This window comes from Ovis aries, chromosome 12 (genome assembly GCF_016772045.2).
Source record: "Ovis aries strain OAR_USU_Benz2616 breed Rambouillet chromosome 12, ARS-UI_Ramb_v3.0, whole genome shotgun sequence".
NCBI lineage: Eukaryota > Metazoa > Chordata > Mammalia > Artiodactyla > Bovidae > Ovis > Ovis aries.
The window spans coordinates 32742258-32763369 of NC_056065.1; the positions used below are offsets into that span (position 1 = coordinate 32742258).

A 21112-nucleotide genomic window follows, 5' to 3' on the forward strand; every position below is an offset into this window, starting at 1 on the left:
AGACTTGACAGAAGGGATTTTTTTTTTTTTTTTTTTTTTATTAAGGCAAAGCAGCCTTGTAGCGAAATGGTTTAAGCAGCTGCATTGTAGGGAAGCACAAAGAAGTTATTATTGTGTCTGTTTAGGGGGGTGGAATGGAGGGGGGGATATTCGGCTGCTGTTGATGCCGATTGTTGACTTGCCATCTGCCAGATAGGGAGAAGAAAAAAATGACAGCTCCAGCAGGGTGTTCAAGAGGTTGTTTGGAGAGACGCATAAACATGTGCAGATGTCGAACTGAATAATGGCTAGAACTTGAGACGGTTTATGATGCTGCTGATGTTTGTGCATATACAGAATGAATGTATGTGTGGATTTGGTTAACCAAGGCTACATACTAATTATCATTGTTTTCCTGCATGCCCCTTCCCCTTAGTTCGTTAATTAGTTTAGGGGCTTAGTACTTCCTCTTCCTTCTGTTATTCACGTCTAGTTTTAGAAAACAGCTTCTCTTAAAATGGCAATAAAACCTTCCTTATTTCTCCATACAGATGATAGCTAATCTGTTTGGTTAGGATTAGGTGTGAGCTGCTAACTGATAACAGGAGATTTTGATTAGGAAATAAGTCAGGTGAATCACCTTGCTCTTAATGCGCACATATATTAAGTTTGACACTATTCACTGAATTGATTTTATAGCCTACCACTAGGGGTGAGATACTACCAAATTCACTTTACTAAGTAAGTGATTCCATCATACTTAGGATACAAGTTGTGAAACAAAGTTGTATAACAGTCTGGTCTTCTTGGTTACCCTTTCTCTTGGTTGTCTTTGATTCTGGAAATGACAGTTAATGCATTTTCTTTATGGAGTAATGCATTGGTTGTCTGTTTCCTTCTGATTCATTCTTGTCATTAGATATTAGAGATTTGATATGTCTGAAATCTTTTTCAATACTATGGTAACACTTTAGGGTGCACTAAGTATGTTTAGTTAACTTTTTTTCATTACTTTGACCTTAAATAATTGAAAAGGAATAGTGATGCTAGGTAAAATTTCCGAAAGGTGTTTATGTTGTAGAACACCTCAAAGTTTTGCAAAACTTTAAGACCAATCATATATGAGTTTATTAGAAAATGGAAAGAGAAGCTCTGACTTCTCTATTTCGTTTTTTCTCTATTTCTATCACCAAAAAAAAAAAAAAAAAAGTGTGGGGAATTAGAGGGTTTTTATTTTGGCTTTTGGTAAACTCATGCTTTCCTAAAACATTTAGGGTTTTATTGCCTAATTATTAAGAAAAAAGCCTTAAATGTGGTTGAAAGGCAAACAGACTGACAGAGCTTTATGTCCACAGTAATGTCTTTCTGAAAGGACTAAAGGGAGATTATCTGTTATTTTCTACTCTTCAGAAAGAAATAGAGGTCAGGTCTATTTAGAAAAACTTTTTATCTTGAATGTCAGTTTTTCCCCAAGTGACTAATCCGTATTTGCTGAAAAGGCTAGAGGACCTCTCCTTTGTCTTGTATATTTAGTTTTTTCTTTGATTTGGAAAGCCACACATATGTCCATATTTTTGTATGTAGAATTATGTACATATGTTTATAGTTTTATATAGTCAGTCTTGATATCCGTGCTAAGCTTGGGAGGAAGCAGCAAATCATTTTCCAGGTAGAGGTGTTAAACTGAGAGTGTGGTTTGACAGTGGCCGGGATGTTAGTGAGAGGCTGAGCAAAAGCAAGCTTGTATAAAAGCGGACTTGCAGTTCCGTGCTTTATTCTTCATATCGTGTTACCCCAGAACCGTTTGTAAAATCTTTAGGCAGGCAAATATACTTACCAAGGTGTTTGAAATATTCAAGGCAGAGTGTCTTTGAAGTTACTCACACCAGATGTAAACATCAGTTAACTTAAATGAGTGACTTTATGAAAGTTCCTTTAACATGTCTGAATTTCTTTATGTGTTGAAAGAAGGAAACGACCACTGATATTTAAGGATCTTGTAAGAACTAAATGAGATAGTAGTATCTTTGGAATGTCTGGAACATGTGCAATAGTAGCTGTTACTCATATTTTATTTTTGTTGATGTGTAAGTCTAAAGACCTGAAACTTGTAATTGAAGTGCTTTTATAATGCCTACTTGCTGCAAAATGAGCTCAAAGTTCTAGGGAACCATCTAAGATATATAAGGTTGTTTTTTTATAACCTAACGTTTATTTGGTGATTTATATGATTGCTTCATAAATCTGAAGGGAAATCAGTTATTTCAAGAGAATATCAATAAAGTTGTTGAATGTTGTACCTATTTTGGGGGTGTGAGGTCAGTGGTCATTTAGTAATGATGATTTTATGTTGTATCCTATAAAATTATTTTCCTTCTTCAAAAATTTAGCACAGGGTTGCAGAAAATTGTATGCATTCCCTTAATTCAAGATTAATCACATTATTTTGGAACCATATTTTTCTCTGCTATGGGTGCATGTTCAGTTGTCTCAGTCGTAGCTGACTCTTTGCCACCCCATAGACTGTAGTCTGCCAGGCTCCTTTGCCCATGGGATTCTCCAGGTAAGAGTACTGGGCTCGGTTGCCATTTCCTTCTCCAGGGGATCTTCCCAACCTGGGATCAAACCTGCATCTCTTACGTCTCCTGCATTGGCAGGCGGGCTCTTTACCACTAGTGCCACTTGGGAAGCCTTTTCTCTGCTATAGTCAGTACTTAAGCTGTAATGGGGTTATAATTATTTTTAAGATAAAGGTGTTTGAACACTTTACAGTTAATAAATGTAATAACTGTAGTGAACAAACAACATTAAAAAGAATATTTTATCTCCTCAGGGCATTATAAAGCATTATTTGATTGTTCTAATTCTATTTTGCAGACAAAGAAACTGAATAGGCTCATATAGTGAATATAGTGATGAAAGTTCTGGGATAAGCAGAAGTGTTTTTTTTAAGAGGAGTAAAGAGGAAATGGCTTTCATTGACCTTCAGGAATCAATAAATTCAGTATAGGATGGTTATCACTCAGATGTTGATGGTTCTTTAAGGTTTTTTTTTTTTTTTTAATTGTTTCTGTCATGTATTCTCTCTTCACTAAATATTACTAAGTAATTTTGGATGAAAGGCAAGGGATGTTGGGACAGCTGCCTGATCCTGTTTCTAAGAGTGGTTAATAGGACTGGGTATAGTCACTAATGGAGAAGGAAATGGCAACTCATTCCTTGCCTGGAGAATCCTATGGACAGAGGAGCCTGGTGGGCTACTGTTCATGGCGTCACAGAGAGTTGGACACGACTGAGTGACTAAGCACATGGTCAGTAAGCTCTTCTACTTTAGTTTTGAAGAATAAATTGGTTATAGTTTTTAAATGAACTGCAGTTTGAGCAATACTAGCTTCGTACTATGCTATTTTAATATTAAATAGCACCTGGGTGTGAATTAGCAAGATGCGTTAAAGAATGACGCCTCTATTCACTCTTTTAAGATAGCTGTTTGTACTTTCTGCTTTAGTAAAATAAGACTTGGAATTCAGATACAGGTAATTAAGTATTATACTCTGATTTTTTTTAAAAAATGATGTTTACCAAGAACAACTTATAATGCTAAAGAAGTGGAAATATCTCCTAGTCTATGAAATGTATCACAGATTAGGATGAATTTATTTCACATATGAGTCAAACTGTACTTGGTGGTCTTCAGGATAACTTTAAGAAAACGTTAGGAACTTTAATGGTATATAGATGTATTTGAATTGTGCCTCAGAAAAATCCTGCATGAATAGTAATTTTTAAAAACATTGGCCAGTCTGTTGAAAACAGAAGAATATTTTAGTCTGACATTCTTTAAGGCATCTTGCTAAATGTTTTGGCTTAAAATTTTTAATGTGTTTAGTTTTAAGAAAATCTGATTAAAGATGTTGGTAAACTTGGTAGCACTTTTTAGAACAGAAGATGATTAAGATACAAAGGCAAAGGCATAAACCGTGAAGTTCATGTGCTTTTTGGCTAGACAAGTCACTTATTTGCTTTTAGACTGGAACACAGCATCAGAGTTCATAATTTTATACTTTTAAGTGAAAGCACATAGAACAGCAGCTGTTGTTTCCTGGCATCTTTCTGAGGAGATATTTAAACTTAAGTATATATATATATATTTATTATAGAAAAAAATTTTATAAAATGACCTTCTTTCCCAACTCTTCATTTGCATTGTTTTCAATTCACTCTTTGAAGATAGCTGTTTGTACTTTCTGTTTTAGTAAAATAAGACATGGAATTTAGTTAAAAAAAATTTTTTTAACCTTAAAAATCAGTATGAAAATTAAGTGGGTGCTTTGACCTTTTAGTGCCAGTTTGTCATTTGAATTGTATTTTATTAATAAATGAATGGTTCATAACAGTTGAACCTATTGGCTATTAACTGCTTATAGGAAGAAAATGGAACCCCTATATAGTTTGGGGCTGAATGTTAATTGATTTGAAGTGCTTCACTGAAAGATTTATATGTTCTCATGTCCTGCAGTGTTTAAGAAACAAATTATTCTACAGAGATCATTATAATATAGATTTAATAAACAGTGCGCAATCATTTATATAATTTTTCATTTTACTATGTTTTGAATAACTTCCATGATATTGAGTCTTCAAGTTATTTTCCTTCATGATGCCTTAGTTTTAAGAAAACCATTCCTCTCAAACTTACTGGAAACGTTTGGAAATGTTATTGTGCTTATAGAAGTATGCATAATGACAATAAAAGAAACCCTTACGTACAGTGAGCAGATACACAGGTTGTTTCATTAGAATTTATTTATTTTTGAATGGTAGGTAAAGATTGTTTTTGAATTTTCTGCCTATGTGTTAGGTAATACTGCCCTCAGAGGGCCAAGGTAAGTAAATTCATTTTTAACATTGAGAAACAGCTTTACGGCTGTTTATCTGATCTTTAAACTTGCTCGGGGAGGAGCAATGGACTTCTTTGAATCATGGAATAGTGTTTGATTTATGGTTGTGTCTCTTGGATTTGTTCTGTTCGTTAAATGTGCTAGCTGTATCTGTGTACTTCACTTTGATGGCAGCTTCTAAGCATGTTCAGTTCTTTTCTCAGAAGATTGTGACAGACGACTGGCCACATACTGCCGAATTAGATTGGTTTACAATGGGGATTAGAAAATTACCTAGAAAAGAAAGTTAAGATGATTTTCCTGGGTATGTGGGTGTGTTTTACTTTTTGTTTCTTTAATAGTGAATATTCTGGTATTCAAAATTATGTGAACCACACTTTTGACTGTATAGTAGCATTCATTGAAATGGAAGCATTATATTCCCCTCAGTTTTATAAATTGAAGCATAATCACAACTTTAAAATATAGTAAATCAAAAATAATACACTTTACTAGAAATGCAATTGTTATATGTAAATATAAATATACCAAAAGTTGAAATATACTATTATTCCATTTATAAAAGCCTAACACTGATGTATGTTTTAACATGTCTCTGAATTCAGAATGTTTAAGGTTAAGTGATAATTAACTCATGCAATAAAAAGGTGAAGTGGGAAAGGCCTGATGTCAAAATACTGAGTTGCATGCTTTTGCCTTTTGCTTTTTTTTGTATGTCTTAACTTTCTTAGGTGATAATTTGAAAGAAACATTGAGATGTTTAGTAGTAAATCCAATGAACTGCTTGATTTTTTCCCCCCTAGAATTAACTTGATACTAAATTAAGAAAGACTATTTCTGTAACAGAATTATTGGGTTTTAACGGGAGATTTCAGTTGGTAAAGAATAAATGACATGTAATTCATTATTATCAATAACAATAGGGGATGAAAATAAGATATAAGCAAGGTGAAAAACAAAAATTGAAACTTTATCCACTAAAAAACAGCACCTGCTTTTCTCAGTTGTGGAACAGTGATAGTATGTAAATGAAATTAACAAACTGCATTGAAATTTGTTTGTTTTTTATCTGTTTTGTTTTTTGAGGGAGGGGATGTTGGTGGCCCATACAGGGAAAAAACCCTACATTTGGCTTTTTAAAATCATTTCCAGTTGTATAGCATTATAATTCAGTATCTGAATACACTATACCATTTTGTCCACTCCCCAAGCCCCCACTTCCCCTCCGGTAATGGCCAATCTGTTCTGTTTATGTATAAGTTTATTTTTGTTTTATTTTGTTTGTTTGTTTCTCTTTATAGTTTGTTTTTTACATTCCACATATGAATGAAATCATATGGTATTTGCCTTTCTTATTGCACTTATTGCACTTCAACGTCATACCTTCAAGGTCTATCCATGTTGTTGATAATAGCAGGATTTCATTTTTTATTTATGGCTGAGTATTAGATTGAAGGCAAAAGGAGAAGAGGGTGGCAGAGGATGAGATAGGTGGATAGCATCGTGACTCAATGGACATGAACTTGGGTAAATTCTGGGAGAGTTAGGGATAGGGAGGCCTGGCATTTTGCAGTCCATGGGGTTGCAAAGAGTCAGATACAACTTGGCAACTGAACAACAACAACAAATCGTTCCACTGTGGGCTTCCTTGGTGGCACAGTGGTAACGAATCCACCTGCCAATGCAGGAGACATAAGAGATGCAGATTTGATCCCTGGGTCAGAAAGGTTGAGCGACTGAGCATTATTCCATTGTAGATATTGTGATACACACACATGCCTGCTTGCTAAGTTGCTTCAGTTGTGTCCAACTCTTTGTGACCCCATGGACCATAGCCTGTCCGGCTCCTTTGTCCATGGGATTCTCCAGGCAAGAATACTGAAATGGGTGCCACTCCCTTCTCCAGGGGCTCTTCCCAACCCAGGGATCAAACCTGGGTCTCCTGCATTGGCCGGCAGATTCCTTACCACTGAGCCATCAGGGATGCCCTGTGCGTGCGTGCGTGCTCTGTCGCTTCAGTCATGTCTGATTCTTTGTGACCCCATGGACCATAGCCCACCAGGCTCCTCTGTCCGTGGGATTCTCCAGGCAAGAATACTGGAGTGCGTTGCCATGCCCTCCTCCAGGGGATCTTCCCAACCCAGGGATCGAACCAGCGACTCACGTGTCTCCTGATTGTAGGTGGATTCTTTACTACTGAGCCACTGAGGAGGCCCCCAGGAAAGCCCTACAATGAGCCAGATGTTCTGTGTGCATTACAAATAGCAATTTATTTCTTCTTCACTACTGTTGTCCCCACTTTCGTAAAGAGGAAGCTGAGACACAGAGAGATTAAACAGCATGCCCAAAGGCACACAACTAGAGTGACAGAGTTGGCATTTGAACTCCTGTGTGTACTCTGTAGAGTGTTGGCCTCAGTTTTGAAAGCTTGAGTAGCAGGGCAGAGTAGAATTTTGTTGATTGCATTAGATATTTATTCAAATCTCAACTTTGTCCTGTACTTGTTACTAGTGTCACAGAGCCTCAGCATGGCTATCTGTGTCAGGTTAGGATGCCGTCACAACAGTCTGTGCTTGCCTATAGGAACAGGTCTCTTGTGCCTAATACCTGAGCACAGTGGTTGGCTCAGGATATTCAACCTGAGCACAGTGCTTGGCCCAGGATATTCAAGTGTCCTTGCCTACCTTACACTCACCACTTAGAACTGTGATATGAGTCTTAGTAAGTATATCGCCTAGGGAAAGCAAAGGAGAGAAGAGAGAACTTTAAAAAGCCCATGGATTCACCCTCAGAATAATAGTTTGTGATTTGATGCAGTGCAGTTTTTGGGTCCCATGCTATTGGAAGTAGGCTCTTAAGGTGGCTCAGTGGTAAAGAATCTGCCTGCCAGTGCCAGAGACGTAAGAGATGCAGGTTCAATTCTTGGGTCAGGAAGATTCCCTGGAGAAGGAAAGGACAACCCACTCCAGTTTGCTTGCCTGGAAAATTCCATGGGCAGAGGAGCCTGCCAGGCTACAGTCCATGGGGTTGCAAAGAGTCAGATCCAACTGAGTGACTGAGCTCACATGTGTGTAGGTTTTAGGTTACATGCTATGCTATTGGAAAGTTCCTGTAGCAGTCTCTCCATTGCCGAGAGTCTAAGATAAAACCTGATTCCATTTTGTTGAGTTTTGTTCTATAAGGCAGTGATTTTAATACAGGGGTGGGAAAGTTGAATCACATGAGGGTTTTTTCAGATGATACAGCCCTCCTCCTGATGAGCAAGCATGACCACCTTCTCTGCCATCTCCCTATCCCTGCCACAGTGAGACACTGTTATTGTTGTCTGTTCTATCCATCAGGTGTATTACCACAGAAAAATGGATTGAGCTATGCAAGGTTGTGTTATAGTGGGATTTCCATTTGAACGAGCTCTTGTGACATGAATGTAGTCCCTGTTCTGCATAGTGGTAGGTTTATTCATCCATTCAGTTAGTGGAAAACGCCAGCCTTCTCCGTGGTAGGTGCCAGTGGTACATGTAAGTAGGTTTGCAAATAGGCTCAGTCCTTCCATGTTTGAAATTCATTACAGTTATTCACTGCAGTGCAAGATATAACATTGATTTTAATACAGAGAAAATATGATGTGGTGAAATAGAAAATACATACAGTAAGAAAATTGTAAAAATTTCCAATGAAGCCTTTTTTAAATTGGTCCATTTCTTTGAAATAGTTAAAAATTCTGTTGGCCCTCATTACTCTGTTAAAATACTGCAGGAATGACTGTATGTTTAATGTAGTGTGTGGAGTTGGAGTCTTTTTCCTATAATGCAGAAAGCAGATTAAAAAGAAAGCTTTTTTTTTGCTTTTGCAATCTACACGGGTGTAAATGTAAGCAAAATAATAATTTAGCTCACATTTAACCCAGCAGGAAGCTGAGTACAGATTGAGTAATTCTCTACAACATATCTACTGCTATGTAAACTAATCTCACGGTTTATTCTTCATTAAATTGCCAAGATGCTGTTTTTCTGTTGGCTAGTTCGTATATGTGGTTTGTTTTCTCTCTCCTCCCCATTTTCCTTGCTTTTATCTCACATTAAATCTTTATACTATAACTCTATTAAGATATTCTTACATTTATAAGAATAATAAGCATCACATTTTTGGCTTACAGTGTAATGTTTCCTAAAAACAAAGGGAGCCAGGATTTGATTAACTAATTTATAGAATACTATGAAACAAGTACCAGACTGTTAAAGGTAGATGGTAATTGTGCAATTTTCTGGATAACAAAAGAAAATTATAAAGTAGACGAAGTAGTGGCAGACTTGGCATTCTGAGAGCTGAGAGAAGCTCGCATCCCAACATCTTGCGGCATTCAGTGCTTAGGGACTTTCCTCATGATTGCTTCAGCTTCAAAGCAAAACATGGACCCCAGCCTTCTTTAGGAAGTAGATATGAAAACTACGCTTAATATAAAAATGACAAGTTCATGCATTATGCAGTGGAAGAAAAATTTCTTGACTATAATATACTTTGAAAATAATCATGAAGGAGCATATGTGGTAAAACAGGAATGTGGGTACATCTGGAAAGCATTTAAGGCATCTTGGAAGCAGGATGCAGAATCACCAAAATTGTAAACATCCTCCATCTGGCCAGTTACAGTGGTGATGTTGACCGGTACCAGAGCAGACAAATCTCTCATGTGACCTCGTGAGATAGTCAGGCAGCCTGGGTGAGATGATCATAAAGATATGAATGCTTTGCAATACGACCTCATTAGTCAATACCATACAGAAAATTATGAGAGAAAAAGATACTGCATCGATCAATACTATACAGAAAATAATGAGAGAAAAAGACAAGCCTTGAAATGTGCAAGACTAAGGTGTTGTTATAGGTTATGCTGGATGGAGGTTGTATCAATAATTATATAACTGTGCTTCTCTGCTTGTATTGTCATGAGGCTTCAAAGAGGAAGGGGCCTCATTTTGAATTGACACAGCTGCAAACCTGGATTAGCACAGTTCTTTTGCGAAATGTTCAGGGACCATATGCTGCTCCCAGTCTCTTCCCCATAGTAATGCTTCAAACAGCAAATACTGAGCACTTTTTTGAATGGGCACTTAGGTTTCTATTTGGAAATAACCAAGACATAGCAGGTATTACCATCCCTCACTATGACCTGCTGGAGTCTTAAAAATAATTATAGAAATGGAAGAAGTTTTCATTTTGAATTTTAATTGCTCAGTCATCTGCTTTTCTCTAGCTCTTCCCACAGCTGCCTACTAAAAGCCACATGCAGGCAGGCACTGTGCCTGTATCATTCATTGCTGCATTCTCAGTGCTTTTGTTTTTAGTAAGTATTTTGACACTAAGTATTTCTAAATGAGTTGATCTATTAGAAGCCCATTTCCCCCAGTGTTAAATAAAAATGTTTAAAGAACCTTATTCTTTGATTTGGGATGCTCATTGGCCAGTAGCTTTAAACTCAGAACAACTGAGCTGGGCAGGAGTTGTCAATTTCTTCCCAAATGGCCCAGTGGTAAAGAATCTGCCTGCCAAGCAGGAGCCATAGGAGACAGGGGTTTGATCCCTGGGTCGGGAAGATTCCCCTGGAGGAGGAAGTGGCAAACCCACTCCATTATTTTTGCCAGGATAATCTCATGGACAGAGGAGCCTGACGGGCTACAGGCCATGGGTTCACAAAGAGTCTGATGCGACTGAGCACAGACAGATGCAGACAGAGGCACATTTTGCAGATATCACCTAATTTCCAGAGTCTGACAACATCCAGAGCTGGTTAATGGCTGTGTTTTGAAGAGAGTGCATAGAGACACCATAGAATCTTAAGTTTTAATTTGCTCAAGGGCAAAAAGAAAGAACATCCTTGGAAAGGACTTAATGAAAAGGGGAAAGATAACCTAAAAATTTAGGTTTGCAGGAGAAGGAAATAAGTCAACATATATAAGTGCAAGAGCGTTTTCATTTATTAACATTTCAGATTATCCCTTGTTGAAAAATTGTTATGCTAGCTCATTGCAGTGTAGGTAATATTAAAAATTCTTTAAGATTATTTTCAAGACATCTATGAAATGGGATGGTGATAATTTCAGTGAGGGAAATATTTCTTCTACTCCCTCAGGGATAGAAATAGGGCTTTTTCTTAGAACTAATTGGAATGTGATACTTGGATCTGCTATGTAAAAACGTAACAGGCAATTTTAAGAACTGCAAATATTGTATTATGTTTATCATCATGCGTTTCTTCAGTAACTATATTTAGTTATAAGATATTTATAATATAGCACACTATTATGAATTATATATTAAGTATTTGTTTGTTTATAGTGCTAATATTTATTTATGAAAATCCACTAGTGGAAAAAATTCTGCTGTGTTTTCTTTTAGGTAGTTCATATGTGTAAATTTGGTTGGCATCTGTCAACAAGCAGCAGAATATTTATAATATTGTGAACCATAAAATTAAATAAATTTTATTCTGAAATAAACATTAAACTTCTTTTGGTCTTAGGTAAAAACTGACTCATGAAGACTTTTATCTAAGACTAATAGTTTCTTAAAGTTATGTACATTTATTTTTATTGAAAGCTATCATTTTTTGGCTTAAAGCACTTCTTTGAAATTCTTAAACTATTTGTATTTTCATGGTACTCTGCCCTATGTTTGTCATTTAATAAAAATAATTCAGAGAGACCTAAGACTTTGGCTTTTTTCTTTGGAAGAGTAGTTACTTCTGTGATATCCTATCCCTATCTTAAAAAAGAAGTGAAAGTATTAAATCAGTGTTGTGTTTTGACACTGGATAAACTTTTTTATTTCTTGCTAGGATTTGTTTTATATACCTGAAACTAAGGAGACTTTTTTCTGTTGATGAAGTAAATTTATTGCCGATTGCTCCCTGCTGCCTCGGTTATGTAAATACTCCTGGATAAGCGCTATATTGATTAGTAGACTATTTAATGTGAGGTTGTAGCTGAATTGTAAATGATACTACAATAAATGATTGTGGCTTCATTTAATAATAACAATAATAATCTAACACTTGCCATATATCAGGGAATGTTATAAGTCCTTCTTATGTCCTTCCAAACCCTTTAGGTAGGCACTGATTCTCATTTTTCAGGTTAGGAAACTAAGCTTTATGATGAGTCAAAACAGTAATGCCTCCTTCCTGATATTCATGTGAGAATGCCTTGAGCCTCTTTGTTATTAGTAGCAAATGACTAGCTTTTGAAGCTTCTGTTATAACAAGCACTAGTGACCATTGGTATTTTTAAAACCTCTATCACCTATATCTATTACAGAAACCAGAATTTCAATTTTTTTAAAGAGATTACAAGAAGTAAATTATTAAGTAAGATAAGAACGTTGGCAAAAGTCCAGAATCTAAAATCATAGCTAAGTAAAACTAAACTCCTGTAAACAGCTTCTTCCAACCCTGCATTTCATAAGTAGGATTCTGTTTTTATCAGAGTGGTGTGGATTTTCCCCTCTGTATGTGTAAAGTGTTACTAACTTTGAGTCTCTGTAACACTTATGCCAATAACTTAATCAGTAGGGTTTTTGTTGTTGTTTCAGTTTTCGTTTTTTTGTTTGTTTCTGTAAACAAGCCTTTGGTTGTAGTGTTGAGAAGCTTCATTTGTTTTTTAGGTGTGCTGTAACAAATTACAGAAAGTTGGGTGGCTTTAAACAACAGACATTTATTTTCTGACTGTTCTGGAGGCCAGAAGTTAGAATTACTATATCGGCAGGTGTAAGCAGTGGTTATAAGTTAGAATCTAGGTGTAAACCTTCCTGCAAAGGCTTTAGAGGAGAGTCCATTTCTTGCCTCTTCCAGCTTCTGTGTCTTCAGTTAGTCCTTTACTTGTGGTGCATCTTTCCAATCTCTGTCTCTTTTTTTCACACTGCCTCTTCCGCTTCTCTGTGTGTCAAACCTTCTTCTGCTTCACTGTGAGAGATACTTGTAATTGGATTTAGGGCTCACCTGGATAGTCTAGGATGGACCTTCCCAGGTGGCTCAGTGGTAAAGAATCTGCCTGCCAATGCAGGAGATATGGGAGATGCAGGTTTGATCCCTTGGCCAGGAAGATCTCCTTGAGGAGGAAATGGAAATCCACTCCAGTATTCTTGCCTGGGGAATTCCATGGACAGAGGAGCCTGGCTGGCGGAAAAGTTGGACGTGATTGACCACGCATGCACAGATTGTCCAGGATGAGTTTCTCTTTTGAAAAGCCCCTCTTCTCACATCCTTACCTTCATAACCTCTTTTGCCAAAGAAAGTAATATTCCCAGTTTCCAGGGATTGTTGTTGTTGATCAGTCACAGTTGTGTCTGACTCTGCGATGCCATGGACTGCAGCACACCAGGCCTCTCTGTCCCTCACCATCTCTGGAGTTTGCCCAAGTTCATGTTCATTGCATCAGTGATGCCATCCAGCCATCTCACCCTCTGATGCCTTCTTCTCCTTCTGCCCTTGATCTTTCCCAGCATCAGGGGCTTTTCTGTTGAGTTGTCTGTTCTCATCAAATGACCAAAATAGTAGAGCTGGAACTTCAGCTTCAGCATCAGTCCTTCCAGTGAATATTCAGGGTTGATCTCCCTTAAGATTGACTGGTTTGATCTCCTTGCTCTCCAAGGGACTTTCAGGAGTCTTCTCCAGCACCACAGTTTGAAGGCATCAGTCTTTGGCATTCTGCCTTCTTTACTCGCCAGCTCTCAAAACCATATATGTGACCATTGGGAAGACCATAGCCTTGACTCTGTGGACATTTGTCAGCAGAGTAATGTCTCTGCTTTTCAACACATGGTCTAGGTTTGTCATCACTTCCCTTCCAAGAAGCAGTCATCTTCTGATTTTATGGCTACTCACCGTCTGCAGTGATTTTGGAGCCCAACAAGAGGAAATCTGTCACTACTTCCACCTTTTTTTAAAATATTGAGTTTTAAGCCGGCTCTTTCACTCTCCTTCACCCTCAAGAGGCTCTTTGGTTCCTCTTCGCTTTCTGCCATTAGAGTGGTATCATCAACATATCTGAAGTTGTTGATGTTTCTCTCGCCTATCGTGATTCTGGCTTTTAACTCATCCAGCCCGGTGTTTCTCATGATGTACCCAGAGTATAAATTAAGCAAACACAGTGACAGTAGTCAGCCCTGTTGTACTCCTTTCTCAGTCTTGAACCAATCAGTTGTTCATACAGGGTTCTAACTGTTGCTTCTTGACCCGCATACGGGTTTCTCAGGAGACAGGTAAGATGGTCTGGTATTCCCAGATAAGAGCTTTGCACTGTGTGTCATGATCAATACAGTCAAAGGCTTTGGTGTAGTTAATGAAACAGATAGCTGTTTTTCCGGGGATTAGGGTGTATACATATATTTTGGGGTCACCATTCAGTCTACTACAGAAGTCAAAATATCAGAAACTTTGTTAGAAAATATGTTTTGGTATTGGTAACAGCATACTTCAAAATATACAAAGCCTCCAGCCAATGAGTATGAATGAATTGGAAACACCCATTAAGGCAGATAGAAAGTTATGATAGACATCTTGTGTAGGTGTGACTGTGGTGCTTGCTAAAAGGTTAATCATGACAGTGCATACACATTTTGAATCTATATTGATGGGTATCTATCTGTTGAACAGTCTCTTCAGAAAACTTGGTACTCCATAAATGCTGCTGCTTTATTTAATAAGACTTTCTCCCCATTATAACCAGGCTGTCTTTTAAATTAGTTGAAATCTATGGGCTATGAATTTAAAAAGTATGATGCAACTTCATTCTAATGCAGGAGGTACAAACTTAGGTGTAAATGCTATGCTTAAAAGATAAGATGTGATTAACTTTTGTTGTTGTTTAGTCACCAAGATGTGTCCAACTCTTTTGTGATCGCATGGATTGTACCCCACCAGGTTCCTCTGTCCATGCAATTTCCCAGGCAAGAATACTGAAATGGGCAGCCATTTCTTTCTCCAGGGGATCTTCCTGACTCAAGGATGGAGCCCCCGTCTCCTGCATTGGCAGGTGGATGCTTTACCACTGAGCCACCAGAGAAGCCTTTTATCTTAGTCTGTCTAAAAAAGAATGGTGGCAGAGAGGGTAACTTCGTTCTAGGAACTTAGCCGCTATGAAAGCCAGGACTTTTTGGCCATATTTTTAGAGCAGACTTAGTTGTGCCTTATTTGAACTGCCTAAGCTGAGTCAGTTAAGAAGGTGTTCCATGAGCAGCTGGTTTTCTTGGGAGTCCCAAGGCTGCAGGAAGAATTCTGCTTTGCTGTCAGTGTGCACAGTGTCTTTCCAAACTATTGGGAAAAGTAACTGTAACTTTTAACAATTCTTTTAAGCTAGGAATATTATCCTTCTTTTGTACTGGGTTTAGTACATAGCAATAAGCTTACTTTTTTGTTTTATTGATACCTTATGAGTTTGTGTCCTCTGTAAGGCCCATTTCTCAAAAATGAATATTTAATTAGACCAACACATCATGCTATTACATGAGCTTTAGTTAAGAATGTTTATAGGAGCCTATAATAAAGGATTCACTTTCAGGAAATACTTATAACCCTTCTCCAGATTTTAGTGGGCACCAGAAATCTGGTATAATACTGGAACATAAGCTTTATGAGTTAGAGGCCATTATTTCTGGTCTGCTACTGTGTTCCTAGCACCTAGGGTAATTTCTCAGAAAGTCGATTCATATTATAGATAGAAAATGATAAAATGAAAACTACATTCAGGAGTCTTTATTGAAAGTTTGGGAAACACTGTTAGCTTAGCGTGACAGTACAGTTGTTGGTTAACGGAATCAATTTAAAATTAGTAATAAAGTTTTGTCAGAAATACTTAATGTTTATCTAATGAAGAAGGGAAATTTTGACTTCAGTTTTTCTTCTGGGTAAATGACTATCACACTCTTCGAGTAATAAGTGTCAGGGATGCATAATAGACTTATTTTTAAGAAATTTTTGTTAATCAAGTTCAGTTCAGTTGCTCAGTCGTGTCCGACTCTTTGCGACCCCATGAATTGCAGCACGCCAGGCCTCCCTGTCCCTCACCAACTTCTGGAGTTCATTCAGACTCGCATCTGAGTCCGTGATGCTATCCAGCCATCTCATCCTCTGTCGTCCCCTTCTTCTCCTGCCCCCAATCCTTCCCAGCATCAGAGTCTTTTCCAATGAGTCAACTCTTCACATGAGGTGGCCAAAGTACTGGAGTTTCAGCTTTAGCATCATTCCTTCCAAAGAAATCCCAGGGTTGATCTCCTTCAGAATGGACCGGTTGGATCTCCTTGCAGTCCAAGGGACTCTCAAGAGTCTTCAACACCACAGTTCAAAAGCATCAATTCTTTGGTGCTCAGCCTTCTTCACAGTCCAATTCTCACATCCGTACATGACTACTGGAAAACCATAGCCTTGACTAGACGGACCTTAGTCGGCAAAGTAATGTCTCTGCTTTTCAATATGCTATCTCGGTTGGTCATAACTTTTCTTCCAAGGAGTAAGCATCTTTTAATTTCATGGCTGCAGTCACCATCTGCAGTGATTTTGGAGCCCAAAAAATAAAGTCTGACACTGTTTCCACTCTTTCCCCATCTCTTTGCCGTGAAGTGATGGGACCAGATGCCATGATCTTCGTTTTCTGAATGTTGAGCTTTAAGCCAACTTTTTCACTCTCCTCTTTCACTTTCATCAAGAGGCTTTTTAGTTCCTCTTCACTTTCTGCCATAAGGGTGGTGTCATCTGCATATCTGAGGTTATTGATATTTCTCCCGGCAATCTTGATTCCAGCTTGTGTTTCTTCCAGTCCAGAGTTTCTCATGATGTACTCTGCATATAAGTTAAATAAGCAGGGTGACAATATACAGCCTTGACGTACTCGTTTTCCTATTTGGAACCAGTCTGTTGTTCCATGTCCAGTTCTAACTGTTGCTTCCTGACCTGCATACACATTTCCCAAGAGGCAGGTCAGGTGGTCTGGTATTCTTATCTCTCTCAGAATTTTCCACAGTTTATTGTGATCCTCACAGTAAAAGGCTTTGGCATAGTCAATAAAGCAGAAATAGATGGTTTTCTGGAACTCTCTTGCTTTTTCCATGATCCAGCGGATGTTGGCAATTTGATCTCTGGTTCCTCTGCCTTTTCTAAAACCAGCTTGAACATCAGGAGCTTCACGGTTCATGTACTGCTGAAGCCTGGCTTGGAGAATTTTGAGCATTACTTTACTAGCATGTGAGATGAGTGCAATTGTGTGGTAGTTTGAGCATTCTTTGGCATTGCCTTTCTTTGGGATTGGAATGAAAACTGACCTTTTCCAGTCCTGTGGCCACTGCTGCGTTTTCCAAATTTGCTGGCATATTGAGTGCAGCACTTTCACAGCATCATGTTTCAGGATTTGACATAGCTCAACTGGAATTCCATCACCTCCACTAGCTTTGTTCATAGTGAGGCTGTCTAAGGCCCACTTGACTTCACATTCCAGGATGTCTGGCTCTAGGTGGGTGATCACACCATTGTGATTATCTGGGTCCTAAAACTCTTTTTTGTACAGTTCTTCTGTGTATTCTTGCCACCTCTTCTTAATATCTTCTGCTTCTGTTAGGTCCATACCATTTCTGTCCTTTATCGAGCCCATCTTTGCATGAAATATTCCCTTGGTATCTCTAATTTTCTTGAAGAGATCTCTAGTCTTTCCCAATCTGTTGTTTCCTCTATTTCTTTGCATTGATTGCTGAAGAAGGCTTTCTTATCTCTTCTTGCTATTCTTTGGAACTCTGCATTCAGATGCTTATATCTTTCCTTTTCTCCTTAAAAAGCCCTGCTATAAGCCACATAAATATTTTTAATTTCTTAAGATTCGTTTAACAAGGTGATAAAAATTTTTGTGGTGATATTTAGTGTCTTTCATCTACACATGGAAATTCTTAGTGGTTGATAGGAAATTATTCTTAGAATTGAAAACTTGACATTTCTTTTAATTACACATTTTTAAAAGAATGTATTTAGTACTCTTAAAAGATAAGGAGAAATGTTGTGTAAGAAAAAATGATGTTTTCCTGATTTTTTTCTTCTTTAAAATTTACAAAATGGATTTATTTCATTTTATCTTTGGTATAGTTATTAAACTGTTACTATTTAGCTTATCAAAGTTATAGCATTTTGTACCAGTACAAGCTATTGTTTTAAAATAACATTTGAAATATAAATATAACATCACTGATTAGAAAACATCTCATGATTTTAATTTTTATATAGGAATACTTAAATATGAATAGAAAAATAAAACAATAAGTACAATTAAGAAAGGATCTGTTTGCTTTTTTTAATGAGAACTGTGGGTTTATCATTCTGGTTTTATAAATCTGGCCTGTGTTTATTCACATTAGGGCCATATTTTTGAGTAAGTTAAAGTTATGAGTGGTGTCAGGTTTCCCTTTTCTTTCCCTTAATTTTTTCTCGTATGCTTATACACTTGGGGGGGAAGATGTTTGTATATACACTTATTCATTTAGTAAGTTATTTTTGAGCATCATCAAGTGGCAGGCACTCAATTGGGCCCTTGGAGTGTATCACTTTAAGAAAAATGAAGTGACAGTATTTATTTCCATTGGTTAAAACTGAATTTTAAAGCAAAGAGTATAATTTTGGAGAACATATCTGCTGTCATGAGCTGCAGAGCTTCCCACTGCTTACTTTCCTGATAGGATTTGTAGTGGTACTGAATGTATTGTGTAGTGAATTGTGTCAGTAATTTGCAAGATCAATATAACTTGGTGGACCAGTGTTTCCTAAATGAACAGTGTGTGCTGTTAGAAAATCATGCAGTGTGTAAAAGATTCATTCAGTGTGAAATACAGACCCAGGGATTTCATATAGCAAAGTACAGAAAGTTCATTGATAGTGGTTTCAAATTCCACATTGCAGGCAACCTTTTAGAAAATGACTGCTTGTCAAATGCTGGTGTAGTATCAAAGAAAGACATCCATAACTATCTGAATACTCATCCCTTTTCCAACTACCTGTCTGTTTGGGCTAGATTTTTAAAAAATATTTCAATCAAAAATATATTACTTTAACAGTTTAGATGTAGGAACAGATAATGAAACTCTGTCTTCTTTAAAGGCAAACATTAAAAAGATTTGCAAAGATGTAAAGCAATTCAGCTCTTCACCTTATTTTTTTTGTTTTAGAAAATAAAACTATTGTCATAAAAATATTACTGTTGCATGCAATGAGTTTATTTTTTTACTGTTAAAGGAGGTAATAAAAATCTAAATTTTCTCCTTTTCAGTTTCTTACAGTAAATATTATAGTTGTAATCTACATACAGAAAAATTCATTGGCTATATTTAAGTATGAAAAATATTTAAGGGTGTAAAGAGGTCTGAGGTGAGAATTTGGAGAATTGCCAACCCAGAGGAATGATTCCACATCTGAAATACATGTCAGGGGTGAGGTTATGGGAAAACTCATATTTTATACAAATAGACTGATACTAAACAGTAAGGAAAATATTTTTGAGCATAAACGTGATATCATCAAAGCAGTACATAAGGACATTAGAATTATCTGGAGATGATAGATGCATTATGATGGAAGAGGGGTGAGTAGAATGGGAGAAAAGTCACAGTGCATTAGCAGAAGGGCAGATGTAAAGTGTTAGGGCATCTTAGGTTGTCTAAATAAGAGAGACTTGTGAAGTCAGTACTGACTTAGCTACTGATGAGAGGGAACAGTCAAATGTTAGGTTTGAGCTTAGATAGCTGATGTCAGGAGAAACTGATTTGAAGGGAAAGCTGAACTGCTTTCAGAGTTTTGTAGTACTGTGATTAACCACTTGAGATTGAAAAGCCAGATAGAAATATTTAGTAGAGAAGTGAAAATTGAGACCAGGGAGCCTTCCAGCTCTTAATGTATCATGGAGCGCGTCTGTTGCTTAAAATTAAAAAGAAGTGTAAAGTAAGCAAATGGTGATCTTGATGCTAAAAATTTATATTTTGGTAGCTAGTTGATAGCTTGTATCAAAATCTGATAGAATATACATTTATTGACTATTGTGTGCTTGGGACTAACCACATGTTCTTAGTTCTTACATTTATGTGTATGAATGTGTGTGTGGTTTTTAAGCTCTATTAACCCATGTTCTTTCATTTCCTTGACTTGTTTACAGCATTTGTGCAGTTATTTTCCTTTTAATAATAGAATGTTGTTTAAACAAGTTATGCTCAAGGTTTAACAATGAAAATAGACGTTTTCCCTTTCTTTTTAAAAAATGACACGATTAGTTGTGGTACATGGAAGAGAAACATCTATTTCGTGTCTCTCTTATGATAAGTGTTTTTCATCGAAATTCCTTGATACTGTGTGTATGATTTATTTACCAAGGCTTTTTAAGATGACTGAAAATATGCTCTAACAACCATCTGATATGAAAAACTGAACAAAATGTGTACTCAGTTGAATGATTCTCTGAAGAAATAATGGTGCAAATGAATTATCAAAGTGTGAAATCATTAGAAACAAAACATGTTTGGGTTTTTATTGAATCTTAATTGCAGGCTTATGTATTTCCTTTTGTAAGCTAAGTTAAAAGAAAATTGCCTATCTAAATTTTTGGAGGCCAGTGTTGTAGGACGTATATTGTACCATAATTTATTTTTTCACATAAAAGCTGCTGTTCATTTTTCCCCCAGCATTAACATGCATGCTTTCCTCATGTAGGAGAATATATAAAAAACTGGAGGCCAAGATATTTCCTTTTGAAGACAGATGGCTCATTCATAGGATATAAAGAGAAACCCCAAGATGTGGATTTACCTTATCCCCTCAACAACTTTTCAGTAGCAAGTAAGTTAATTACAATTGTTGATTCACCTTGTATTTATTTATTTGTATGGCTGTATGTGTCAGATACTTTGAGATATGTGAAAAGCCTATGAAAAAGTTTAGGTTTGTTCTTAATTGCAGATAAATTTTCAGTTTATATAGAATTTCAGTTCCTTAGCATTGGAACTGAAAGATTCCATGGATTATTATAATGTGTGGTCTTATATAATCCAAAATAGTACAATTTTTTCATAGTTAGAACTTTGTGATAAAAACTGTTCCCCAGGTACATACCTCAAGTTTTTCTTTAAAATGAAAACAGAGACCTTTGAACTTGGCTGCTGGATTGAACTTGGTTGTAAGATATTGCAGTCCTTAGTGCACCTCTAATTGAAGTTTCCTGTCA

General features: G+C 36.9%; 1 protein-coding gene across 5 annotated transcripts in view; it reads left to right on the forward strand.

Moving 5' to 3' along the window:
* The window catches only part of AKT3 (AKT serine/threonine kinase 3), a 281577-nt gene that overhangs the window by 114477 nt on the left and 145988 nt on the right, over positions 1 to 21112 (forward strand). For 3 of the 5 annotated variants that reach the window (XR_009595810.1, XM_060396454.1, XM_042257196.1), the window contains one exon: positions 20602 to 20727. The exons of 1 other annotated variant lie outside the window; for it this stretch is intronic. Coding sequence is in view for 2 of the 4 variants with exons in the window: in XM_060396454.1 (XP_060252437.1) it covers positions 20602 to 20727 (126 nt within the window). In the remaining 2 variants the exon portion in view is untranslated. Of the gene's footprint in view, positions 1 to 20601; positions 20728 to 21112 lie in introns of those variants that run through there. One more of the 5 variants, XM_060396455.1, reaches the window with a different exon arrangement.